This window comes from Drosophila novamexicana, unplaced genomic scaffold (genome assembly GCF_003285875.2).
Source record: "Drosophila novamexicana strain 15010-1031.04,08,12 unplaced genomic scaffold, DnovRS2.1 tig00000387-arrow-pilon, whole genome shotgun sequence".
NCBI lineage: Eukaryota > Metazoa > Arthropoda > Insecta > Diptera > Drosophilidae > Drosophila > Drosophila novamexicana.
In genome coordinates this window covers 3691677-3714852 of record NW_020824800.1, presented here as the reverse complement: position 1 = coordinate 3714852, position 23176 = coordinate 3691677, and the positions used below count along the sequence as shown (strand labels likewise).

At 46.8% G+C, this 23176-nt stretch overlaps 12 protein-coding genes across 13 annotated transcripts; 6 read left to right on the top strand and 6 right to left on the bottom strand.

The window, feature by feature from the left end:
* Positions 1 to 46: 46 nt before the first annotated feature.
* On the top strand, positions 47 to 2299 carry LOC115760086 (probable protein S-acyltransferase 23; the record flags this gene model as incomplete). Its single annotated transcript, XM_030701271.1, has 2 exons — positions 47 to 1723; positions 1784 to 2299. Coding segments are annotated over 2 exons (1869 nt in total), but the record flags the coding sequence as incomplete, so codon positions are not given.
* Positions 2300 to 2410: 111 nt separating this feature from the next.
* On the bottom strand, positions 2411 to 5471 carry LOC115760085 (engulfment and cell motility protein 1). The gene is made up of 4 exons (XM_030701269.1): positions 5283 to 5471; positions 3862 to 4881; positions 3250 to 3801; positions 2411 to 3192 (listed from the first exon to the last, which is right to left on the bottom strand). Exons 1-4 carry the CDS (start codon positions 5392 to 5394, stop codon positions 2693 to 2695), a joined length of 2184 nt encoding a protein of 727 aa, XP_030557129.1. The 5' UTR covers positions 5395 to 5471; the 3' UTR covers positions 2411 to 2692.
* A 171-nt stretch (positions 5472 to 5642) lies between these two features.
* Positions 5643 to 6781, bottom strand: LOC115760088 (tRNA (cytosine(38)-C(5))-methyltransferase). Its single transcript, XM_030701273.1, has 2 exons — positions 6703 to 6781; positions 5643 to 6647 (listed from the first exon to the last, which is right to left on the bottom strand). The coding sequence occupies exons 1-2, from the start codon at positions 6761 to 6763 to the stop codon at positions 5668 to 5670; spliced, it is 1041 nt and encodes a 346-aa protein (XP_030557133.1). The 5' UTR covers positions 6764 to 6781; the 3' UTR covers positions 5643 to 5667.
* Positions 6782 to 6906: 125 nt separating this feature from the next.
* On the top strand, positions 6907 to 8194 carry LOC115760087 (probable ribosome production factor 1). The gene has a single exon (XM_030701272.1). It carries the CDS (start codon positions 6925 to 6927, stop codon positions 8107 to 8109), a length of 1185 nt encoding a protein of 394 aa, XP_030557132.1. The 5' UTR covers positions 6907 to 6924; the 3' UTR covers positions 8110 to 8194.
* On the bottom strand, positions 8195 to 9893 carry LOC115760091 (peroxisomal biogenesis factor 19). Its single transcript, XM_030701275.1, has 6 exons — positions 9730 to 9893; positions 9539 to 9656; positions 9266 to 9482; positions 9127 to 9210; positions 8902 to 9065; positions 8195 to 8598 (listed from the first exon to the last, which is right to left on the bottom strand). Exons 1-6 carry the CDS (start codon positions 9782 to 9784, stop codon positions 8361 to 8363), a joined length of 876 nt encoding a protein of 291 aa, XP_030557135.1. The 5' UTR covers positions 9785 to 9893; the 3' UTR covers positions 8195 to 8360.
* A 365-nt stretch (positions 9894 to 10258) lies between these two features.
* LOC115760089 (replication termination factor 2) lies at positions 10259 to 11478 on the top strand. The gene is made up of 2 exons (XM_030701274.1): positions 10259 to 10416; positions 10475 to 11478. The coding sequence occupies exons 1-2, from the start codon at positions 10348 to 10350 to the stop codon at positions 11306 to 11308; spliced, it is 903 nt and encodes a 300-aa protein (XP_030557134.1). The 5' UTR covers positions 10259 to 10347; the 3' UTR covers positions 11309 to 11478.
* On the top strand, positions 11457 to 12556 carry LOC115760092 (cilia- and flagella-associated protein 20). Its single transcript, XM_030701276.1, has 3 exons — positions 11457 to 11561; positions 11623 to 11814; positions 11872 to 12556. Exons 1-3 carry the CDS (start codon positions 11478 to 11480, stop codon positions 12415 to 12417), a joined length of 822 nt encoding a protein of 273 aa, XP_030557136.1. The 5' UTR covers positions 11457 to 11477; the 3' UTR covers positions 12418 to 12556.
* Positions 12557 to 12641: 85 nt separating this feature from the next.
* On the bottom strand, positions 12642 to 13821 carry LOC115760093 (ER membrane protein complex subunit 3). The gene is made up of 2 exons (XM_030701277.1): positions 13577 to 13821; positions 12642 to 13507 (listed from the first exon to the last, which is right to left on the bottom strand). The coding sequence occupies exons 1-2, from the start codon at positions 13723 to 13725 to the stop codon at positions 12916 to 12918; spliced, it is 741 nt and encodes a 246-aa protein (XP_030557137.1). The 5' UTR covers positions 13726 to 13821; the 3' UTR covers positions 12642 to 12915.
* A 155-nt stretch (positions 13822 to 13976) lies between these two features.
* On the bottom strand, positions 13977 to 14541 carry LOC115760094 (ARL14 effector protein). Its single transcript, XM_030701279.1, has one exon. It carries the CDS (start codon positions 14463 to 14465, stop codon positions 14121 to 14123), a length of 345 nt encoding a protein of 114 aa, XP_030557139.1. The 5' UTR covers positions 14466 to 14541; the 3' UTR covers positions 13977 to 14120.
* Positions 14542 to 14687: 146 nt separating this feature from the next.
* On the top strand, positions 14688 to 15325 carry LOC115760118 (protein dpy-30 homolog). Its single transcript, XM_030701313.1, has one exon. It carries the CDS (start codon positions 14753 to 14755, stop codon positions 15230 to 15232), a length of 480 nt encoding a protein of 159 aa, XP_030557173.1. The 5' UTR covers positions 14688 to 14752; the 3' UTR covers positions 15233 to 15325.
* A 20-nt stretch (positions 15326 to 15345) lies between these two features.
* On the bottom strand, positions 15346 to 18223 carry LOC115760117 (nuclear pore complex protein Nup107). Its single transcript, XM_030701312.1, has 3 exons — positions 17571 to 18223; positions 15814 to 17512; positions 15346 to 15744 (listed from the first exon to the last, which is right to left on the bottom strand). The coding sequence occupies exons 1-3, from the start codon at positions 18144 to 18146 to the stop codon at positions 15380 to 15382; spliced, it is 2640 nt and encodes an 879-aa protein (XP_030557172.1). The 5' UTR covers positions 18147 to 18223; the 3' UTR covers positions 15346 to 15379.
* Positions 18224 to 18661: 438 nt separating this feature from the next.
* On the top strand, positions 18662 to 23145 carry LOC115759940 (zinc finger and SCAN domain-containing protein 2). 2 transcript variants are annotated; one of them, XM_030701079.1, is made up of 2 exons: positions 18662 to 18716; positions 20126 to 23145. In XM_030701079.1, exon 2 carries the CDS (start codon positions 20156 to 20158, stop codon positions 22382 to 22384), a length of 2229 nt encoding a protein of 742 aa, XP_030556939.1. In that variant the 5' UTR covers positions 18662 to 18716; positions 20126 to 20155; the 3' UTR covers positions 22385 to 23145. The 2 variants fall into 2 exon arrangements, with proteins under 2 accessions (XP_030556939.1, XP_030556938.1); XM_030701078.1 differs by having other exon boundaries at positions 18698 to 19055.
* The last annotated feature ends 31 nt before the right edge of the window (positions 23146 to 23176 follow it).

Below are 23176 nucleotides of genomic sequence, written 5' to 3'. Positions count from 1 at the left end.
ATGTCCTGGTGTTTATTTCCGATACAATTACGTAGAGTAAACGAATTTTTTAGCCTGCGGTTGCCTAAAAGCCAACAAAATTGCACATTTACTGGAAAACCCGTTGCACCACCAACCACCGCTATCGGGTGGCACAGCGGAACGTCTTGGCGTAGAATTCGATTTCTACAACGTGGCCTCCAGCAAGGTACACCCCAGTCCGGGGGCAGCGCGCAGTGTTTGGGCGCTGCCCCTGACGGCCTCCTCGTCATGCAACATGGAGGAGGATGGTCACGCCCATGCGGACATTGACATTGACATCGATCATCGTCCGCACTCGCCGCCGGGCACCAACGGGCCAGCCAATAATGGAGAGGGCAGCGAGCACGACAGCAACATGCTATTATTTGAGGGTTTGGACGGCGCCACCGTAAATCTGGATGATATTTTCGATATTATCAAGAGCGGCGAAGTTAGCGAAGTGGAGAATCTGGTCGAGAAGTTTGGCATGGAATGCCTTTCGGCCAGAGATCGGCACGGCTATACGCCCGCTCACTGGATTGCGCTCAATGGCAATGTGCAGCTTATGCGTTATTTAATTGAACGGACCGCGCCCATTGATTTACCCTGCTTGGGCACACAGGGACCTCGACCCATACACTGGGCCTGCCGCAAGGGGCATGCTTCTGTGGTGCAGGTGCTGCTGCAGGCGGGCGTGGCTGTCAACGCGGCAGATTTCAAGGGACTCACGCCTCTGCACCTGGCCTGCATGTACGGACGCACTGCGACGGCTGCCTATCTGCTGGGCATGGGTGCATTGAATAATCTGACGGACATCAATGGCGACACGGCGCTGCACTGGGCGGCATATAAGGGACATGGTGATCTGATGCGTCTGCTCATGTATTCCGGCGTGGAGCTGCAAAAGACGGATAACTTTGGCTCGACACCGCTGCATCTGGCCTGTCTCTCCGGTAACATCAATTGCGTGCGGCTACTGTGCGAGAAGTCACAGCTGGAGCTGGAGCCGCGGGATAAAAACGGCAAGACGCCCATTATGCTGGCACAGGCGCATCAGCATCAGGATGTGGTGCGTTTGCTCTATGGCGAGGTGAAGAAAAAGTCACGCTGGATACCATCCGTATCGGAGAGCTGGGGCTGGCTGTTTGGCGGCGCCGGCGACTCCAAGGGACCGCTATTTCTCTTCCTCTTCTCGGTGCTGCTATGGGGCTATCCCATGTACATGATACGCGCCATACCCATCACGTGGAACATACTGAGGCGTTCGCATTATTGTTTCATCTACTGGAACGTGGTCATGTGGGTCAGCTGGGCCATTGCGAATCGTCGTGATCCCGGCTACATACCGCTCAGCTCGGATGCCTACTATCGCGCCATCAAGCAGATACCCTACTTTGACAAACTGAAGAAACGCAATGTGATGCTCACCCGGCTGTGCCACAGCTGCCGCTGCCTGCGCCCGCTGCGCGCCAAGCACTGCCGTGTGTGCAATCGTTGCGTCTCCTACTTCGATCACCATTGCCCCTTCATCTACAATTGCGTTGGCCTGCGCAATCGCATGTGGTTCTTCCTGTTCGTGCTTTCGGTGGCCGTCAATTGCTCATTTACCATTTATTTTGCCTGCTACTGTGTCATGATCGAGGGCTTCACGCTGCTCTATGTGCTCGGGCTGATCGAGGCGGTCGTATTCTGCGGTCTGGGCTGGATACTCACCTGCACTTCGGTAGGCACACACGGCTGCCTGTGGCTGACAATCGCTAAAACTGTTTTATTTTCCTTGCAGATCCTGCATGCCTGCATGAATCTCACCACGAACGAGATGTTCAACTACAAGCGTTATCCATATTTGCGGGATAAGCGCGGACGCTATCAGAATCCATTCTCGCGCGGGCCGATTTTGAATCTGCTGGAGTTCTTTGTTTGCCTGCCGGATCGAAGCGATGACAACGATCTGCTCTTAGAGGATAACATTTGATTAAGAAGCTAGGAGCGCGCTCATGCTCGCCGGCGCAAGGTGCCCGTGCGTGGATAATAGCGACAGTCACCGCTTCAAGGAGGCGGCTGTGCTTTGATTTTGCTCCAGGCTTTGTGCTTTAACTCGGCTTAGGCTCCATGGCGAAAGGTTTTTATCAATTGGTAAGCGGAATTGAAGTTGTCCTTGTTTTGGAAAGGTTAAAGATAGGTTAAGCTTCAAGAAATTATTGTAATTTTAAAAACTTTACCGTGCAGGAATTAGAACTTGATAAAGTTCCATTATCTTATAGATCTCTCTATAACACTTGAAATTATGCTCTGCAAGGCTATTAAGGCTTCGGTGCGCTAGTTTTTATCCTATTATAAGCCAGCATAAATAATAATACGCTTCTCTTGTTAATTTTACTTTTTGTACAAAATGGTTATGTATAAAACGTTGTATTTAATGAATATCTAATAATATTATATACTTAATATAATTAACTTTAAAAAATGTATGTAAATGTTTACGAAATGGCTAAGCGGCACTTTTGACCGCTCCATTTGTTCATTCGTTTAGACATTGCACAGTTTAATACTAAATCAGATCGGAGAGAAATGTTCTTCTCTATGTAATGGGTACACTTTGGCATGTATTTTGGGGTATGCTTCAAGAATTTGGAACGAACGATTATTGCAATAAAATAAAAGAAAAGATAAAAACGAATACTGAGTATCTTTAACTTTCGAAACAAAAGTCATAGTTTTCGGGATCTTCGGGTATGGGCGGCGGATCCTTGCTAATGTCCACGCCCTCGGTATCGAGTAAACGCAATTTGATCTCCATGGAGAGCAGCGTGTCAAAGTCTTCTTTCTTCTGCTTGCTGCACATCTCCTGGCCGAGCAGCGCATTGATGCCGTCTGTCCAATAGTTGAAGATGCTCTCATCTGGCGCCACAAAGTCCAGCGTGGAGTGATCCATGCACTCGAATGTTATGGAAAATGCAAAATTAACCGGCGATTTGCGCGTGCGCGCCTCTTTCATGTGCGGGCACTCTTTGCCCTCCAGCAGCTGTTTGATGTCAATGATGGGCAACTTTTTGGGCAGCTCTTCCAGCGTGGGTATGTTCTTCTCATCGCAGTCCCCATAGTGTATGACCTTGTGATTGGGCGACAGACGTGCATACCAGAACTTGTCCTTGGTGCGTGTGCCGCGCAAATACTTGGCGAAACGAGTGCCTGCCGAGAAAGAAACGAATTAGTTGGTGTCCAGGAGATTAGAAGCAGGCTCCTTACCCTCCACCAGAAATGAGAGACGCTGCTGCTTGATTAGCTCCACAATTTGTGGTGATATTTTCTCTTTAAGCTTCACAATGGCCGAGGCCGTCGAATCGCATTCCTCCTTTGAGGTGCGCTCCTGTTGGCGCAATGTCGTGATCTGCTGATATGTTAGCAATGCAATCTTGCTGCGAAAGTCCTCCAGGTTTTCTGGACGCAGTTTCAGAGTGCGCTGTATTTGCTCGCGCACCACACTGCACACCTTCTGAAAGTCCTCGGCGGTTGCGCGCATATCCTTCCAGGTGCGATTCAGCGTAATGACACAAATGCAAAAAAACTCCTCGAAGGGCTGATCGTGCGTGAAGAACATGGGCTGAAAGTCGCCCGATTGCTCGGCGGGCGGCTCGCCTATGCGCAAAATAAGGCAAAGCACCTTTACCAGCTCAATTGAGGTGCGGCCAAAAGGGCACTCGTGCTCATCCGCGCGGCATGAGTTCTCGTGCACAATCTTCGTGTACTGCTGAGTGTAGTTGCGAGCAAAGTAGACCATGCAGTCCAGCGCCAGAATGCCTGAAAGGTTATAATTGAAATTAGAGGCTAGTTAATATGGAGCTGAGTTGCTATAGTTACCCGGTGGCGTCTCAATAAAGTCCTGTGCCGGATTGATGTCGCATTTAAAGCCCAGTTTCTTATAGTACTGCGAAAAGTTGACATTGCCAGCGCCGGAGCCACCGCCGCTGCCCCCGCGACGTATGTGCTCATCATTGAGACTGAGCGTGCCAGCATAATCATCGAAGGCAATGCGACGCAGCTCCTTGATCTTCTCGTGCGCATCCTGATCCTGGGCATTCATTTTCATGCGCATGCGCTTCTCCAGCAAGCCCAGCGTCAGTGTCTGCAGCACGTACAGCTGGTGGGTCATCTCGGTGCTCAGCCCGTTGCCAATCAGGGCCAGGCGGTATTGCTTGGCGCTTATCGTATGGGCAATAGCGCGCTTGCGCGGCTCCTCGGCCTTCATGAAGAGGGCATTAAGCAGCGCAATGGCATTCTGTCGCATAACCGGCGAGTTGACCTCCTGCAGCAGACGCAGTATATCCTGCAGTTTAATTTCCTCTGCCACCAGAACATATTTGCTGCTGCTCTGCACAATATTTTCGAGATTGGAGAGCGCACTCTCGCCGCACTTGGCGGGATACTTTTGGAAATTGCGCACAATTTCAATGTTGCGTGCCACAAAGCTGCTCTCTGGCACCTCCCAGGACACAGTGCCGTGCTCCATTAACTCCACAAAGCTAGCCAGGCTATACTTAAGTATCTCTTCGTCCTTTTGATTGACATCCTCGATCATTTTGATGAGTATGTCCAGGCCCTTCTCCTTGATAAACTCCAGCGCAAAAGTGTGATCCATGCTAAGCGAAGTCAACTCCTTGAGACGTTGTGCCTTGTCCTGCGCGCTGCCATTTATCAGTGTTTCAAGCGCATCGCTGGCCGTCTTCGAGGGTGAATACTGTAGACGCAGCACGGAGCCGTTTTTAATCTCATTGCGATTCTTTTCGGTCACATATTTCATATTGTTTGTTTCGCAGAACTGCAAGGCATAGTTCTGATGATCGCTTATGGACCAGATGTTGCAGATTTCCTGGATTTTACCTGCGAGTCGAAAGATTATTATTATTGGCACACAAAGGGTCCAAATATTTATCTTCTGCCTTTAAAAGGTTAACGCTTCCTAGTATGGGGAACAGTTAGAGTGAAGAAAACAAAAAAATAAAAGAAAAGTTGGGTCGATGCCATCCTCGACAATTCATGATTAACGTCCACCAACATTTCCTGTCGCTTCCGTGCATTTTAATGAGGGCAGCTCATGCTGACATCACAAACTCAACTGCAAAGGGCGTTGGCGCTGGATTTAGCTGGAGCCTAACAAACTCTTCCAAATTAACACAAACACATTTTAAATGTCTGCTTCGCTAACAAACAACAATTGCATGACTCGCGAATAACATAAATTATTGTTTTTAACGCTGGCCAACTATTATTTATACACATACTTGCAAGCGGATGTCTTTGATCAAGGTTTATTAACTGCGCCATATGATTCTCGCGCTCAACGGCTATTTTAACTATATGCGCATCTTTTACCGGCATCTTTTTCGGTATCATTTTGACCAAAGCAGCTTAGTATAGCTGTATTAACTAAACTTATTGTTGGTTTTGCAGCAGTCCGAGGTTTTGTGATTAATTGGTTATTATGGATATATTTCTTATCGATAATTCGATAGCACACAGAATAACACGCGATAGTTAGGAGCCAGGGCTGCATAGCACCTTGTCCTTATCGTTTCAATTTATCTGTTGCTTACGCGCAATTCATTTTAATTTAAAATTTATAAAAAGCTACTTTATTCTTGAAATTAAATAATGCACAAGATGTATTTATAATGACGTCAGCAACTTGAGCAGTTCACCCACAACGCAAACATTAATACTATTGCCCAGTAGTCGATACCTTTGACGATTAGTTGTTTCGGCGGGAAATTCAAAATCTTCGGGAAAACTCATAAGCCGCGCCACTTCTCTGGGCGTAAAATAGCGTAATCTTACTTCTCTTAAAAGTTCAAGACGCCGGTGTTGTGTTGCTTCACAGTTTGCGCTGTTAGGATCCATGTCAATTTCTTTAACTGCCTCGAATATGCTATGGGACTCCGCTTCAGAAAGTGGAGTAAACGCCGAACCGGTACCTTCTGTGTAGTGGGTATATCCTTTTGTAAAGCACATAGACCTGCTTTGGGTTGGGTGAATGATGTCCATGACAAGAACCCGCTTGGTAAGCACGTCATCCGGCACAAGTGTTCCAGCAGGCACATTAGGCTCTACAATTGTGGATATTTTGCACGTAGACTGCTGAGTCGGATCAGCATTTGCGCCTGGCATATGCTCCCAGATTTTTCCCGCTTCAACATCGAAATCTTTGCTTTTGCGCGCAATGCAATAGTACCGATGACGAGTATTGGGCACATTAAACTGTGTGGGAGTTAGAATAAACTCACGCCAGTGGTAGCCAGCTTTTTCTAAAGCTTCAATAAATTGTTTACGCGCCTGAGACCCTTCAAATCCCTTGACATTCTCCATTAGCACATATTCCAGCGTTTCGCATTGCGGTATCAGAGAGCAGAGGTGGGACAGAGCACAGGAGCGCTTGTCATCCACGTCTCGCTGCAGGCCTTGGCGCGTATGCGGTTGACATGGTGGCGACATAAGCAGCATATTGGCACCCAGTTTGGTCACCTCCTTCTCACTTAAGCTCTGGATATTCCTGGTCTTCACGTTTGTACTACCGTAATTATGTGCATAAACTGCATTAGCCACAGTATTTACATCCAAGGCGGCAACCACTTCGCCGGGCAGTTGCGCATCTGCAAGTTTATTGATAGCAGGCGTTTAAAGGTTTTATATTAATTATTAACTTACATTTAAAAGCATAATGCATGCCGCCAATGCCGCTAAATAATTCCAATACACGAAATTCCATTATTTCGCGTTTGTTTATGCTTTAACAGCACGCTGTAAAAAAACAGTCTGCCATTCACCGCACCGCACCTGTGTGAATGGCAAAGCTGTTAAGAAGCAGAACGTCAACACGTGCCGCTCGGCTATAGTTTTATATACTTCTGGTTTATTAATTAGAAGAATATGGGTAAAACAAGAAGAAAACCACAGCCCCCACCCGTGGAGCAGGATTCAGATAGCGACTCCAGCTTTGCAGACGAGGATCTGAATGAAGCCGAGAAGCCTGCTCAGGAAGCAGTCACTGACAGCAGCGACGATAGCGACAAGGAAATGGACGAAAAGCCAGAAAAAACGGGGCAGAAGGAGTCAGAAGCTGAAGCCGGTTCTGCTGAAGAAAGTGACGATGATGATGATGAGGAAGAGGATGACGATGAGGACGACGAAGATGATAAAAAGGCGCGCCTGCCAGTGCTAAATCCTCTGAGCTTAATGAAAAACAAAGAACAGCGCATGGCGCTCTATCGCAAAATGAAAAAGGAAAAGCACAAGAAAAAGATGCAGGAGCGACGAGCACGTCGCAAGGCGGGCGTGCCAGCTAATCCAGGTCACACCATAGAAAGTCTGCGCGAGAAAGATCAAACCGAGGTGAGCAATCTCAACGATTCCGATAATGAGGAGCTACGCAAGGAGCTAGAGATCGACGATTTCAGTACGTATTTCGAACGTATATACGAGCCAAAGGTGCTCATCACCTTCGCCGATAACCCGGTGACGAAAACTCGCAAATTTGGCTTGGAGCTGTCGCGCATATTTCCCAATGCGCTGGTCAAGATACGCAACAAGGCATCGGTGAAGAAAATCTGCAAAAGCGCCGAGCGGGAACAGTTCACAGACGTGGTCATTGTCAATGAAGATCGACGTAAGCCCAACGGCTTGCTGGTCATACACTTGCCCAACGGACCGACGGCGCATTTTAAGCTGTCCAATGTAAAGCTGACTTCGGACATTAAGCGCAACCACAAGGAGATAACCAAGCATCGGCCGGAGGTTATACTAACCAATTTTACAACTCGTCTGGGTCTAACAGTGGGTCGCATGCTGGGCGCTCTGTTCCATCATGACCCGGAATTCCGTGGCCGACGCGCCGTCACCTTTCACAATCAGCGCGATTATATATTCTTTCGGCACCATCGTTATGAGTTCTCCAAGGAGGGCAAACGCGTCAAGCTGCGCGAATTGGGACCACGCTTTACGCTCAAGTTACGTTCCCTGCAGGAGGGCACCTTCGACAGCAAAACGGGCGACTACGCTTGGATCATAAGCAACAAGCGGCATGCCATGGAGTCCAGGCGTCGCTTCTTCCTTTAGTTTAAGACTTTTGCTTTCGATTTGAAATATGTTAATATTTTGTGTTACGTAGAGAACATAAATAAACGATAAGGGAAATATAAAACAAAATTCTCTTCATGTATAACCACCAAAGACTAATCATCACATGATGTCGATTAAAATTACAATTAATTGATGTCCCTATGCCTAAATGTGCAACATTCAACAGATAGTGGCGCACTCGGCCATTGGCACTCCACCAGGAACGACACAGCCCCAAAAGCCGCCAATTACATGGTTGGGCATTGAGGATTTGGAATACCACCAGCCGCTGTGGGATCCCCAAACGGCAGATCTCCGCCCGTCTCGGCCAGTATTTCTGCTGGCGGTTGTCCATAATCCTGCAGCTTACGCATGTCATCCAGCACCACGCGGAATTTCTCACGCTTTACGGTGGCCGTATCATCGGGCTTTTCGCTCTGCAAATGACCCTCAATAATCTTGTAGAGCTCAAACTGTTTTTGGTACCTGCAAAAGACAGAAGTCGAGAGTAAATAAGCTGTAAGTGTGATAAAAGATAAATACAATACAAATGGATGGTAAATGTACAGTGAATGCTCTACAAACGGACAGTTCCTTTGAAGGGAAGCCTTTTTAGTTTCATTCATATGTAAACAAAATTTTACTCTGTTGGACGGACGCCAACCACCAAATCGTCATCGGTGTTCGCTTCGTAGAACTTTCACTGCATATGTAATTTTATGTAAACATTTGTGAGTCACTTTTGTTCAGCAACAGGGCGGGGTCGGCATTAATTTTATTGTAATATACCTGTCCTTATCTTCAGCTGAAAGCTTTGAGTCATTCTCCTCGAGATATTTTGGATACTTCTCGAGCAGCTCCTTAATGCTAGGCAGTAGGATCTCGGCGGAGAGCAGGCTCTGCATCATGCCCTCCATAAAAGGCAGGAAATTATTGCCATCACCATCGCCACCCTGGAATTCGTGAGACCATTTTTATTATTAATGCGTAGATAGGTATTTGCAAGGCGCTTACCTCCAAATTCATGGAGCCAAACATGCTGGCTATATCGTTCTCCGATGCAGGTGCTGCCAGATTTTCGGTGCCCTCTTGCAGGCCCTATACAAAGACATACAAATTAATAAATGTCCAAACATTTTGGGGAGCTACGCACTTTCAAGGCTTGGGAAATGCTATCTGAATACTTGGACACCTCGTCGTCGTTGGCAGTGTTCTCACCACTCAGTGTCAGGGCGGCCGCTTCGGCCATTTTCTTGAAACCGGCCATTATCTGATCCGGATCCTGCGGCATTGGTGGTATGTCGCCACTCGGCGTGTCTGGCCCACCGAACAGTGTGTTCATGCGATCTGCTAAGATTTTCGCTTGTTCGCTGCAATTCCAAAGTTCAAGCGATTCGAATGACAAGCAGCAATGTTTTCTACATACATGAAAAATGCATCGGGATCGTCGCCGCCCTCGCCGGCTGCAACTGCTGTGCCATCGGTAGCCACGGGCTTTTCCGGCTTGGCCCCGCTCTTGCTTTTGTCAAAGTCCTGCAGTGCATCTGCGAAGTGTAATGGATGTTTGTTATGTAAGCTGTTAGACAGGCTGCTTCTGCGTTTCTTTTTGACACCCACTGTCGAGCAGTTCGTTCAGGTCATCACCATCTCCGTTTTGCTTTTGATCGGACATTATGTTTAATTTATGTGAAGTAAATGATTTAATTACTGAAAAAACTATGTAACACTTCTTGTGTTGACTTGACACAAGGTGTGTGCATGTGTGTGTGCGAGTGTGTGAAAGTAACGTGTGGGGGCCACATTATTAGCTTATTGCAACCGATGCTTGTCAATGTTATCGATGGTATGACAGACTCTAACCGCAATTCATGAAGCTGTTTGCTGCTGGTAATCATAATTCTGGCCATAATAACCCTAAGCCAGACTTATCAAGAAGAAATTGTTATTATATTTATTTATACACCAAGATTTTCAAAAATATATGTAGGCAGAAGTGCAGAAAATAAATACTTTAAAATCGTATCGATATTTATTTGCGTATCTATGCTTCAAGTTAGCGGTGGTTATTTTTCTGGCAGCAGAAATATCGATAATTAAGCAGAAAACGTATTAATCGATGATTGCCAATCTCTAATTTGCCATACAGTCATAACATAAATAACTAAAGAAGAGGAAGAGGAAGCACACGTAAAAACAATAATACTTTAAGAATCTTCGAACTAATATCAATATAAAATGGGTTGCGATGGTGGCACCATACCCAGGCGGGATGAGCTTGTGCGCGTCAAGCAAAAGCCAGAACAGGTTAGTCAATTTGATGAATCAAGGTGTTTGTTTTTCTCATGATCTGAAACTCCCGCAGAAAGACAAAGACGCAGAGCGAGAATTTCGATGGCTGCACTGTGCGCTGACCCAGCAGCGTTTGCAGGAACCAATTGCTATGTGTACAATGGGACGCCTGTATTCCAAGCAGAGCGTCATCGAACGTTTGCTAGAGAAGCTGGAAATGCCCGAGACCTCGGCGCATGTGCGCAGCCTTAAGGACATCAAGACGCTGCAACTAACTCCAAATCCAGCATTCACGGATGAGGACAAAAGCGAGGGTCTGCTGGACACACGCCATGCGCCTTACATCTGCAAACTAATTGGCCTGGAAATGTCGGGCAAGTTCCGCTTTGTTGCGCTGTGGACCTGCGGCTGTGTCATGTCGGAGCGCGCCCTGAAACAGATCAAAGGCAGCATGGCCAGTGTGTGCCCACTTTGCCAAGTACCGTACAGCGTCGAGGACGTCATTGTGCTTAATGGCAATGATGAGGATTTGGAGCTAATGAAAGTTAAGTGTGAAATGCGTGCTGCTAAGCGCAAGTCCGCTAAGAAGGACAAAAAGGATGCAAAGAAAACGGAAACCTGTGTAAAATCAGAAACCGCTGATGCAGCTGCCACTACTTCCAGTAAGATAGACAAGCCCACCACCAGCAATGGCAACGCCAACAAACTGAAAATTGTAGCCAATCCCAAGCGCCTGGGCGCGGTTAATGCAATGCAAGATCCAGAATTAAAGCGCCTTAAGACAGATTTCAGTGTAGCCAAAGACCCGAAGGCTAGCGATGTGTACAAATCTCTGTTTACCAGTCACAAAACCGACAAGGAACAGGAGCGCGCTCACTGGATCACATACAATCCGTTCTACAATTAGTCCCGCCCTCTACCATAGAGATAGTTGTAAACTCTAAACTTACAAAAAACAATTTAGTTTGCTTTACGTTTTCAATCATTGTATCCATTTGGCTGTACTGAGACAATTCAGTAGCTGCCGTTTCATTTTACAAATAGTAACTGATATAAATTACACAAAATATTTCAATATGTATCGCGCGTCATATCAAAAGGGATTCCTGACGATACTATACAGTGTGGGCAGCTCTCCACTGGACAAATGGTCCACATATGTAAGTCAATTAAAACCCTTTTCAATGGCGAACAGCTCTAAATTCCACTGCACTCTGACAGACTAAAAATGGTTATATTAAACGTATTTATGATGAAGACATTAAATCTTTGGTGCTGGAAATAATGGGATCTAATGTATCAACCACATTTATACATTGTCCAAGTGATTGCAAGGCAGAGCTGGGCATTAAGTTGCCATTTTTGGTGCTGCTCATTAAAAACATGCACAAATATTTTTGCTTTGAAGTTAAGGTGAGCTTTTTGCAAATACATATTGGACTTACCCTAGGTGCGGTCGTCTGTTTACAGATTCAGGACGATCAGCGTTTTATGCGACGTTTCCGCGTGTCCAATTTCCAGAGCAAGACATCGGTGAAGCCATTCTGCACGGCCATGCCCATGGGCATGTCCCCAGGCTGGAATCAAATACAATTTAATTTGGCCGATTTTACACGTCGCGCCTATGGCTCGAACTATTTGGAGACCGTTTCCCTCCAGGTGCATGCCAACGTGCGCATCAGACGCGTTTATTTCACTGACAAACTTTACACGGAAGCTGAACTACCCAATGATTATAAGCTGTTGGGCAAGCCCAAGGATTTGAAGAAGGAGAAACAATTCAAAGCTCCGCCAACAGCGCGTCCACCATCGCCACTTAATACGGGACGGGTCGAGTCCAAGACCAAAATCGAAGAAGCGGCTGTGCCCCAAGAGACAGAGACCGAGATGGATATGGGTGCACCGGAGGTTAAAATAGCGTCAGCTCCTGAAGTGTCTGAAGCTGAAGCAGCTCCCGTCGTATCTGAGGAGCCGCCTGCACAAACCGAGCCCACTGAGGATGCGTATTATTATTAAGATTATTTTAATGTTTATGTTTAATGTTCAACTTAGTTTTATTTGTGCACGCAACTGGACAGAGGCACGGCCGAGTAACAGCTAAATTAGTTAGTCGTAGATATATATAGTTCATTAAATGCAAGATTCGACTCAACAATATCCTTGTTTTTGTTTATTCACGTTCCAAAAGGTTGACTTTCCCTTCCGGCGGCTGTAAATAGCCTATTGTTGATTACGAAATCTTTTGATTTACTTTACTTTATTTTGTGTTATTTTTGATGTATACTTAAAATTTACTATTAAGGGTGTGGCACATTCCATAAAAGTTGTGGGCGTGGCAGAGTAACAACTAAAGTACAATACGTAGACATAATAGTTTATATTTATTGCAAGACTCGACTCAAAACAAATTTGGTTTTTTTGTTAAAATACGTCGTCTAAATTTTGCTAATAGGTAACCTTACAAAACGCACGCCTATTGGCTATCTGTTTCCGTTTGCGTTTCTTTGGTCGCAGCTAGGAAGCGCTTGCTTCGTTGGCGATGCTCATCATGTCCGCATCGATGTTCTTGAGCGCATTGTGATATTCTGTTATCTCCAGTGCCTCCCATTCGGCCTTGAATGCCGCCTTGGGGTCCTGGGGCATTGTCATGGCTGCGCCGGTCATAGCATCGGCCTGGGCTTGTGTCTGATCCGCATGGTTATTCTCACCCAGCACCAGGGTGTAAATGGAGCGCAGGCCAAAGACGTTCAGGAAATACCATGAAGCCGATGACACCCAGGCGGCATCCAGTGATGCCAGCTCCACGCCGCGCTGCAGCATGGGCTTGAAACGCAGTGTAAGGGGGAAGGGAACTTTGGTGGTCACAAATCCAGAGAACATCCAGTTGATCCAGCCACCAATAACGACCATGGGCAGCACATTAATAAAGTTGCCTTTGACCATGTCTGTCAGCATGGCGGAAGAATTTTGCGCAACCGGCGCCCGTTTTTGTGTCTTAAAGTAGCCCGTTTCCTCGTTGTTGAAGAAGTTCTTCCTCATGGAGAACGACTGGGCACTTAGATATTTACCATTCTCGCGCAGCAACCGAGCGCGGATCATGGCTTGACTGTGACACCGAACACAAAACACACGTTTATATATGAAAAAAACAATTTCAGAAGTGAACCTTGCTCACCTGTCCATGATTTGGGTCATCTCGGCCTTTTTCTGTGTGGATATCAGAATGGACACGTAATGTCGCACAATACCAACTAAAAATGTGATGAGCACGATGGGCAAAAACACCCAAACGCGTATATCCGGATCTATTAACAGCTCCGTCATATTTAATTAATAAATCAATTTAATATTTAACAATTTTTTTCAGCACCCGCAGAAGGCTACTCGGTGCTAGAGATGGATGTTTATCGATATCTTAATTAAGTAACAATGACCGACAGTTATCGATGCACGGAGTCTCCCTAATGTATATTTTTTATTCGGAGCGGCAACCTAAAATATACTTGGAAAGCATCCTTTAAATCAAAAAATTCAGTTTTTGTAGGTTGACAATGAAACTTTGACCTAATTTTCAAAGCAGTTCGTTACCAGTTCGATTAGTGGGCTATCAATAGTCTTAAGCAATATATTTTCTTATTAAAACTACAAATTATGTATGAATTAAATTATATTAGAAATAAAGGACTTATGGTTATACGCGCTTAAACTGAATTGAACAATTACATTTTGCCAGGAAGATACTTGTTGGTTATTGTTAAGTCTTTGCCATCATACACAATGTTTTCATAAAAGAACTTTCTATTGACGCGACATTGCGGACCACATCTGGTTGAGCCACAACTGCGGCACTCGTACCAACATCCATCACATTCTTCGTTCATGCAATCGCAAACGTCCAACCCATTGGACCTAATGTTTCCGTACTCATCGTAGGCACTGCTTTTTCCATAATAGCAACCTTTCTTCTTTCCTCTGCGCTTTGTCTTCTCGGCTTCTGTACTACTATTATCGTCAATGGATTCTTTTGGACGTTGTGGACGCTGACGCAAGCTTCGAGCACTCATTGCAAATCCTTTTTTTTTTTTAACAGTAAAAGTTGCAAAGTAGATGCTCTTGTGGAACTGGGTAAACAAATTCTATATTATATTATTTATCGGTAATTGGAAATGTATCGCTAGTCCCCTATCGATTTGTTATCGGCAGACCATATTGCTTGAATTCTGATTGTCAGCGTGCAGTGTGACCATCTGAGTATACATTATTGGTTCCACATATAACCAAATCAAATATTCACCTCCTGCGACGCCAGTAAAATTGTTTGATTTATTAAAGTATCAAAGTGATTGCAGCAATGGAGGCCAAAGACGATTCGCCAGCGACATCAACGAATCCGCCTCCAACTACAGAGGCAGCTAAGGATACAGCCAGTGCCGTTGTCGCTGCCGCTGCCAGCAACAATACACAAGCTCCAGCAAATTCGGCGGCAACTGCAACAACAGCAGCCCCGGCACCAGCAACAAGCAATAATTCCAGCTCCAGCACAGGAGCAGCTGCAGTAACAGCGGCAGCAACAGCATCAACCACATCAGCAAGCACCGCTCAGCAGCCGCCACCGGCCAAAAAGCCAAGCGCTCCGCCTGCGCCGCGTGCCGATCCCAGCGCGCTGCCAACGCGCCAATATCTTGATCAGACCGTGGCACCCGTTTTGCTGCACGGCTTGCAGGCATTGGCACGTGAACGGCCCACAGATCCCATACAATTTCTGGCCTCGTACTTGCTAAAGCACAGCAATGGCTGCGAGGAGCCAGTCGCCAACGAGGCCAGTACTTAGGTGTAGTTTCTCGTTTCTGTTCCCAAAATCCCGTTGCCCTAGCTTTGTAAGTGAAAGTCCCCAATAAATGTTTAAAATTACATAAAACTATAATAATAAATCGCTGTTGCGCACCGTTCACTTAAATAATAAGATAGCAATTTGCATTTAGGCAGTGATGGGATAACCCCAAGGATCCAGTTTACAATTGAGCAACTGCAGCGAGGTATCAGCAATCTTGGCCAGCAGCTCGGCCAGCTTGTGCTTGGTGTACACCTTGTACAGCTGTCGACGCTCATCGGCAATCTCGTCCGCCAACCGAATACAGCCCGCATGATCGAGCGATTTTGCCATAACCTCATGCAGAAGCAGCACAATCTCTGGCAGGCATATCGAACGCAATTTTTCCATTTGCAGCAGACGATTCTCCCAGTGCAGCAACGCTGCATTCTCCGGCTCCTTGGCAATGAAGGGATCATTGAGCCAGCCCTTTTCTGGAAACAGCATCACATTAAACAGTGCATCCGTAGTCACTAGCGGGGAAGGGGAAGAGTAAACAGACGATTAGACAAAGTGAAAGTAGGGTTTGATTTCGGTCTTACTTTTAGACTGTTCCTTGACCTTCTGCTCCCAGCGTGCCAATTCACTGAGATAGGTCTGCTCCTTGTGCTGTGCATTCATGCGTTCAGTGAAATTGTCCTGCGCTTGGCCGGAATTCTGTGTGCCCTTTTGAGGTGGCTGAGGGCGCGCTTGCTGCAGACGGGTCCAGTCATTGAAGCTGTCCACGCCAGCCAAATAGACCTTGTAGCACAGATACTCCTTGAGGCTGCACTCTTCGCGAGGCCCCAGGTTGTCCAGAGCACCATAAATATTGATCAGCTGACTAGTCACATCGCCGGGCACCATGGCAAACACCTGACGCACACACTCAATTTTATTGCTGGCCAAATAGTGACGCATCATGGCATTGGCCTGCCAGAGCAGTTCGCCGCGCTGCTCTACCAAATGAATCAGATACTCAAGTGACTGAATCTTGCGCTTGTCGGCTGCAGATATCGAACCGATCGGCGGCTCGCCTTGTATGCCGGGTGGCGTGCTGCCCAGACGAATGCTCTCTACAGTATGCCGCGTGATTTGCTCCACATCGAGGCCTGCCTGCAGGGCCGCATCCAGCGCTTGTTGACGCAGTCGTTTCTCATCAATTTGTGTCAGAAACTTGGCATAGAGCTGCACCTGTAGCTTGTTGGGCAGGCCCGCTGCATAGTAGGCAATGGGCTGTGGGTCTCCACGCTGGATTAGTGACTCCACATAGGCAGCGATAATGCGTTCCGCCTGCTGCTGCTGCGGCTGCTGCTCGACTCGTCCAATCTGGCGCATGAATAGCACAATGTGTGCCATGAAGCGCAGCTGATGCGGCGGCAGCTGCGCCTCCTTGGGCACGGCGTCCAGCCAGCGGCACATATGCTGCAACAGCTCGCCGCACGTATCGAGTATGATGTGCTGTTGGATGACGCCTAGTTGGCACTGGGCATAGTCGCGCACAGACACGTCCTTGGCCACGCTCAGCTCATCAAAGATCTGCTCCAGCGTCATTTTGCCATTCCAATACTCATCCGGCATGGGTTGATAGCGTTTCATACAGCATCCCCTAATCTCGCTCTCGACACGTATGTCTATTTGCACCTTGATATACGCCCACAACAGATCGTGCCAGCTGCTGTGCAGCAGCGATTTCAGTGCTCCCAAGTGGCCACAGAACACGGCCGCTGTGGCGCGTGTGTACTCATCATATTTCTTGGAATCGGCTAATAGCCAGGCACAACGCTTCCAAATGTCGCGGCGGGGATTGCCTTCAATGGGCAGCTTCTCATGCGACTGCCCGGCCACGTGCTGCTCAAAATTGGGATCCTCGTGTAGACGCCAGCCCTCCAGGATGGCCGCTCGCCAGGTTTGGCCAAAGTGCTTGCACAGCTTCAGCGCCTCATCGATGTGTCCGTTGCGTATGGCAGCGAAAATGGCGCGACCCAAACGCAGATTGTCCTCCATGTCAAGGGCGTGAAGCGGTTTACCCTCACGCACCGGCGCGTCCGGATCTAGTTGTTTGCATATCTCATGGCCACGTCCAAAGGCGGCACCCTGCAGATTCTCTAGCTGAAAGAGCGTATTTTCCCAGGCCATCATGCGATCGTGACTCTGCAACGCATTTGCCTGATCCTTCTGCTCGTAGCATTTCTCCAGCCAGTCAACCACCAACTGATACTCACGAAGCTGCGCATTTATGGAATACAGCTGCTGTATAACCTGTGAAATGCACATTTCAATAAAATACACGAATTCGAATGCCGGTTTTTATACGCACCTCTTTTTCACTGCCTCCCAGCATGGGTCCGTCCTGCATTTCATCATCCGCCTGCGTATCAGCCTGCAGCAGCAGTCGATCGTAGTAAAGTGCGTGGAGCAGACGCCAGGTGTTGATTTCCTGCTTTAACCACTTGACGCTAGACTCGCGCTGCTTGGTGCCATGGTTGCCGCCCACGCCACGCTCGATATCCAGCTCCAGCTGCTCAACAACCTGTTGACAAGCTTGCGCCAGCAGCTGCACCACATCCAGCGTGTCGTTGGTGTTGTTGTGCGCGTGAAGCACTTCGTAGAAGTGGCCAAAGAGAATGTCCGTTTTGCCGCGTCCGTTATCCGCTTCATCGATGTCGTCTGCTAAAAGTGTGCTGTCCCCGCTCAGGCTGGTCAAATCGTTGGCGTTGATCGTGCGACTTTGCAAAGACCTCAAGAGTCCCAAAGCTCGCGAGCTGCTGTTTCTAAACATTTCCTGCTCATCCGGCAGCAGCGTTATCGATAGATTTTGTGCCTGACTATTTGCTGTGCTATTTAAGGGCAAGCGCAGCAGGCTGCTGCGTCTGTGCTGGAACGGACTTTCCATTGGTAATTAATTTTTTTTTTATTTCTTTTTATATACAAATTGTAATAACTATCCGCACGCGACAAAAATGCCGGGACTCTGCTTTGCAATCTAGCTCAACACTGTATTCTGTGTGCCTTGCAACACTGGTTCTGTTTGGTATGCATCTCATATATTTTGCTTACACTGCTTGAAAGCAAATTAATGGGTGAAATTATTTAAATAAATTATTTTATGGGGTTTTAAATGATATATAAGACATCAATTCCATAATTATCAACTCATATTATCGTACAAAGATTGTATGGAAAAACAACCGAAAATATAACTATACAAAATGTGCTTTTGTAAATATATTTGTTTTTTAGCATATTATCAAAATTTTAAACAATTTGTATTTTCCTAAAACATTTCATCTCAAAAGTTTAGTTGTAATAGCAACAGACACTTTTTAGTTATACAAATATTTGCCTTGTCGTACGTTTATTGCGAACAGCATACGGGCCTGTGAAATAAAAATGAGTGTCATACAACGACATGCAACATCTAGATGTCAACTAAATTGGAACGTGTCTGCGCCACAAAATAAAAGTAAGCGTCGTTTTTATTATTTTGTTGTTACAATAAAAGGACTTTTTTTGTGTAATGTAATGCTTAAATTACACGCACTGCCAGTGCACCGCCGCTTGTTTGGCAAAAATACAGTGGTAAATTGTATAAAATTATGGTGAGGCACAGGCCAAATTGTTAAACGCTAATTGTGTAAATAAACGTATTACAACTGTAAACCTGAATTTTACTGTAGTGCAGTTAAATAACCACATGTATAGTTTATATGACAAACAAAGAGTCTTTTAAATGGCATCTAGCTACAATTGTTAATACCCAAATTAAATCTATGAAAAATAACTAAATACAACACAACAGAAGGTAAGAACCGGAAATTGATTTTTACCCGCATACTTAAGTACATATTTATGTATGTATGCATGTATACATACACATGCACATAAGTATGTGCATACATTAATGTACATGCATATACATATACATATATAAGCATGTACTTACATATGTATCTAAGATAAATACACTTTTCTAACAAATCAACTACTCGCTTAGTCAGTGCAGAGGCAGGGCACAAAACGAACAAGTCGAGCATATAAATAGTATTTATGCAATTTGTGCACAAAATAGTTGAGTTTTCTAACAAACATATAAATATATAGAGTTCGTATGTTGCATGTGTGGTAAAAAATTCGATATATATGATTATTTTCATTGACATTAAAGAGTAAATATCAGCCAAGCCCGGGGCTTGAACCCGGCTGACTGGGTCGCTTAGACAAGTCAACTATCAAGGTACTATTTTAGAGGAAGCTTATAAGCCACGATAGTATATGTTAGCTTTAGAGTTAGCTGTGGAATTTCGCATAGTTATAAAAACAAAGTATGGGTATTTCCATCTGAAAGTCCAGCAGATCCATGATTAATAGTTAAATAAGCCTTTTGGCTTGTTTGGCAATTTTTTTTTATCCAAAAAGGTTGGGTTACGGACATTTTAGATAATTTCCCGTTATTTGAAATTATAACCTCCAAATAAATATATATCCCTTTATATATATAATATGGTTTACTATAATATCATATTTCTCACTAAAATGAATCCAGGGCAAAAATGGATTTATTTTTTTGTTTTTCTTCATAATTTCGCATTCTAATTTAATTAACATGAAAAAGAAGCTCATAGGCAGCACATGAACATGACGAATCTGGATTCTATTGAATTTACTTAGTGTGAGCATATATCCTCCAATTTTTATATATATTTATTGTTTATTGAACCAACCAGATAGAGATATAGAAACTATTGAATCGGAGGGGGGGCTATCTTTCGATTCGTTCAATGCAATCTTAGCGCATCGGAAGGGATTCAAATATATTGGTACCAAAAATCCTTGCTCAATGCATTAATTGCTTTTGTTTGTTTCGTATTCAAGCCTTAACAAACCGCAACGCTACACAACACGATGGCCGTGCAGCTGAAGAATGCGTATCATCATTTGCCGCTGACCATAACGCCGATACTCTGCCAGCCGCTGCTGACGCCGGCGCCGACGCCGCCGAAGCCGGAGCCGCCAGATTTGACGTTCCATTGCATGTGCTGTGCCGAGTATTTTGTGCATCCGCTTGCGCTCTACCAGCACATGAACAGCAAGCATCCCAATGAGGCGACGCCACAGCAACAGCAGCAGCAACAGGAGCAGGCCGCGCAACAGGCGGCCGAGGATGACAGCACCGACTACAGCTGGATATTCGAGCCGGTCTGCGAGCTGGAAGTGGCAGCCGATGCGGCGCCGTTGCGCAGCGACGATGACAGCGACTCCAACAGCGATGACGAGGCGGAGGAGGGCAGCGACGCGGAGAGCGACAATGATAGCGACAGCAGCAGCAGCAGCAACAGCAGCAGCACCAGCTCCAGCAGCAGCACCAGCAGCAGTGGCGGCGGCGGCGGTGGCGGTGGCGGCGTCAACAGTAACTCCAATACCCAGCAGAGCTTGGAGAACGGTGCCTACGTGGAGGTTACATCGACACATCCGATGCGTGGCCTTCTGCCCGGCAATCAACCCAACGAATATCAGCTGCAGACCGCAGATCCGCGTGAATCCACATCCATAATACTTTTGCAGCCGACGCTGAGCATAACGCCAGTGCCGGCGCCCGCCGTGGTACAGGCGCCGATGCTGCAGCCGACGCTCAGTCTGGAGCCGGCGACCATTAAGCGACGTCGTGGTCGGCGCAGCAAGGCGAACGTTAATAGCGAGGGCCAGGGAGCTGCGGCCGCGGCGGTGGCCCAGCTGAGCGCCAATGGGCAGAAGTGCTTTCAGTGCACGCACTGCGAGGCGTCGTTTCCCAATGCCGGCGATCTTTCCAAACATGTGCGCTCGCACATCTCGAATAAGCCGTTCCAGTGCTCCATTTGCCAGAAGACCTTCACGCACATTGGCAGCCTCAATACGCACATACGCATCCACAGCGGCGAGAAGCCGTACAAGTGCGAACTCTGCCCGAAGGCATTCACCCAGTCGAGCAGCCTGATGGTGCACATGCGCTCGCATGCGGTGCGCAAGCCGCATCAGTGCTTGCAGTGCGACAAGGGCTTCATCAACTACAGCTCCCTGCTGCTGCACCAGAAGTCGCACTCGGCGCCCGTCGAGAGCTTTGTGTGTCCGGAGTGCGAGCGCGAGTTTAAGGCCGAGGCGCTGCTCGACGAGCACATGCGCATGCACACCCAGGAGCTGGTCTATCAGTGCGCCATTTGCCGGCAGGCATTCCGTGCCAGCTCAGAGCTGGTGCAGCACATGAAATGCCATATGGGCGAGAAGCCGTTCACCTGCTCCCTGTGCGATCGCTCGTTCACGCAATCGGGCAGCCTCAACATACACATGCGCATACACACGGGCGAGAAGCCCTTCCAGTGCAAGCTGTGCGACAAGTGCTTCACGCAGGCCTCCAGTCTGAGCGTGCACATGAAGATCCATGCCGGCGAGAAGCCCTTTCCCTGCCACATCTGTGGCAAGGCCTACAGCCAGCAGGCCTATCTCAACAAGCACATACAGGCGCATGCCATGGACGCGACACCAGCTCGTCAAGCGATGCCCGTGATGCCGGCGCCGAAGGAGACGCTGGTTTGCATTGTGTGCGGCGCTTTGCATGCGGATGCCACTGCTTTGGCGCTGCATGTGACGCGGGAGCATACGGCGCTGCTGGACAATATGAAGCAGGCCACGTTGCCGCCGGCGCCACTTGCGGCGGGCAAATGCAGTGCCGTGGAACGCCAGGCACAGCAGCAGGCCTACATGCAGCGTGTGCAGTCGATGCTGCAGCAAATGAATCAGCAGCAACAGCAGCTGCCAGCCATGGACTCGGCCGGCGAGGACGAAGAAGAACTCGACGACGACGACGACGACGATGAGCTGGACGAAGATGATGAGCAGCTGGACGAGGCAGCCGACCAAAACGAGCCGCAGCAAGCGGCTAACAACGATCACGATGACATCGATGATGATGATGATGATGTCGATGATGATGATGATGATGATGATGACCAACAACTAATTACGGACGCGGATATGTATTATGATATGCCCGTTGATTTCGCAGACATGGAAGTGGGCTGCGAGGAGGAGGTCTGTGCTGATTTTATAGAGAACGACGATTACGCTGCCGAAGAAGAGGTCTACACAGAGGACATCTAAAAGCCGTTACACATATATGAAGAGTTATGCAGTTTCGCACAGGCATCTCGCATCAGTTCCACACATTATTCTCACAGCATGAATCTAGATTTGTCTTCAATTTGTATTCAACTTTTCCGTATGGAATCGGTGGGAATGTCAAACGCGAAACACAAACTCAATTTTAGATTTTAAGCATTGTTTTCTGGCCATAGTTCTTATTATTGCTTATGGTATTTAATCATTATTATTGTAAAACCCAAAACACCACCCACAATTGTCAAGTGCCGCGCAGAGCTCTTATGTTTAAATGTTCTATAGACTTGTATGTTTAAGTTTAACCCTACTTAAAATAGTGCTTGCAACTTGCAACAGCTTCAACTTCCACCGGCTGCTGAATCATATCGCATATCATCTCACAATATCTGTAAGCTAATCTCAGTTAGAGCTCTGCGCCGTGCTTGCCAATTCGAATGCACCACTTTAAATGGTATTAAACTTTAGTATTAAGCTACCTACTGTATGCTGCTCATTTACCGAATGCCCCACAACGAATTGTGGGTCATACTTTCCCGAAACGAATTCCCCTATATTACGAGAGCGCACTTTATTGTGCGGATCCTGAAGAGATTACATTAATCGTTAACTTAAAAAAACGATCAAAACTGTGTACGTTATTTGGTTATAAGCGAGTAAGCAATGGAGAGATGGGAAACATAAGAGCTGGGAGTTCAGAAGTTTACACATAAAAATATAATATATATGAACACTAATCCAAAGTCGACTCGTTATGGCTATTTGGCTGTCATGGAA

Coding starts and splice junctions, on each gene's coding strand:
- LOC115760087 (XM_030701272.1), top strand. CDS start 6,925: ATGGGTAAAACAAGAAGAAAACCACAGCCCCCACCCGTGGAGCAGGAT.
- LOC115760088 (XM_030701273.1), bottom strand. CDS start 6,763: ATGGAATTTCGTGTATTGGAATTATTTAGCGGCATTGGCGGCATGCAT. Junction 6,648..6,702: donor CATGCATTATGCTTTTAAAT/GTAAGTTAATAA, acceptor ATAAACTTGCAG/ATGCGCAACTGCCCGGCGAA.
- LOC115760089 (XM_030701274.1), top strand. CDS start 10,348: ATGGGTTGCGATGGTGGCACCATACCCAGGCGGGATGAGCTTGTGCGC. Junction 10,417..10,474: donor TCAAGCAAAAGCCAGAACAG/GTTAGTCAATTT, acceptor AAACTCCCGCAG/AAAGACAAAGACGCAGAGCG.
- LOC115759940 (XM_030701079.1), top strand. CDS start 20,156: ATGGCCGTGCAGCTGAAGAATGCGTATCATCATTTGCCGCTGACCATA.
- LOC115760117 (XM_030701312.1), bottom strand. CDS start 18,146: ATGGAAAGTCCGTTCCAGCACAGACGCAGCAGCCTGCTGCGCTTGCCC. Junction 17,513..17,570: donor TGGGAGGCAGTGAAAAAGAG/GTGCGTATAAAA, acceptor TGCATTTCACAG/GTTATACAGCAGCTGTATTC. Junction 15,745..15,813: donor GGTCAAGGAACAGTCTAAAA/GTAAGACCGAAA, acceptor CTTCCCCGCTAG/TGACTACGGATGCACTGTTT.
- LOC115760091 (XM_030701275.1), bottom strand. CDS start 9,784: ATGTCCGATCAAAAGCAAAACGGAGATGGTGATGACCTGAACGAACTG. Junction 9,483..9,538: donor GATCCCGATGCATTTTTCAT/GTATGTAGAAAA, acceptor TTGGAATTGCAG/CGAACAAGCGAAAATCTTAG. Junction 9,066..9,126: donor TTGGCTCCATGAATTTGGAG/GTAAGCGCCTTG, acceptor CACGAATTCCAG/GGTGGCGATGGTGATGGCAA.
- LOC115760093 (XM_030701277.1), bottom strand. CDS start 13,725: ATGACGGAGCTGTTAATAGATCCGGATATACGCGTTTGGGTGTTTTTG. Junction 13,508..13,576: donor ATGACCCAAATCATGGACAG/GTGAGCAAGGTT, acceptor TCGGTGTCACAG/TCAAGCCATGATCCGCGCTC.
- LOC115760085 (XM_030701269.1), bottom strand. CDS start 5,394: ATGATACCGAAAAAGATGCCGGTAAAAGATGCGCATATAGTTAAAATA. Junction 4,882..5,282: donor TCAAAGACATCCGCTTGCAA/GTATGTGTATAA, acceptor TTCGACTCGCAG/GTAAAATCCAGGAAATCTGC. Junction 3,193..3,249: donor TCTCTCATTTCTGGTGGAGG/GTAAGGAGCCTG, acceptor CTTTCTCGGCAG/GCACTCGTTTCGCCAAGTAT.
- LOC115760094 (XM_030701279.1), bottom strand. CDS start 14,465: ATGAGTGCTCGAAGCTTGCGTCAGCGTCCACAACGTCCAAAAGAATCC.
- LOC115760118 (XM_030701313.1), top strand. CDS start 14,753: ATGGAGGCCAAAGACGATTCGCCAGCGACATCAACGAATCCGCCTCCA.
- LOC115760092 (XM_030701276.1), top strand. CDS start 11,478: ATGTATCGCGCGTCATATCAAAAGGGATTCCTGACGATACTATACAGT. Junction 11,562..11,622: donor TGGACAAATGGTCCACATAT/GTAAGTCAATTA, acceptor GCACTCTGACAG/ACTAAAAATGGTTATATTAA. Junction 11,815..11,871: donor ATTTTTGCTTTGAAGTTAAG/GTGAGCTTTTTG, acceptor GTCTGTTTACAG/ATTCAGGACGATCAGCGTTT.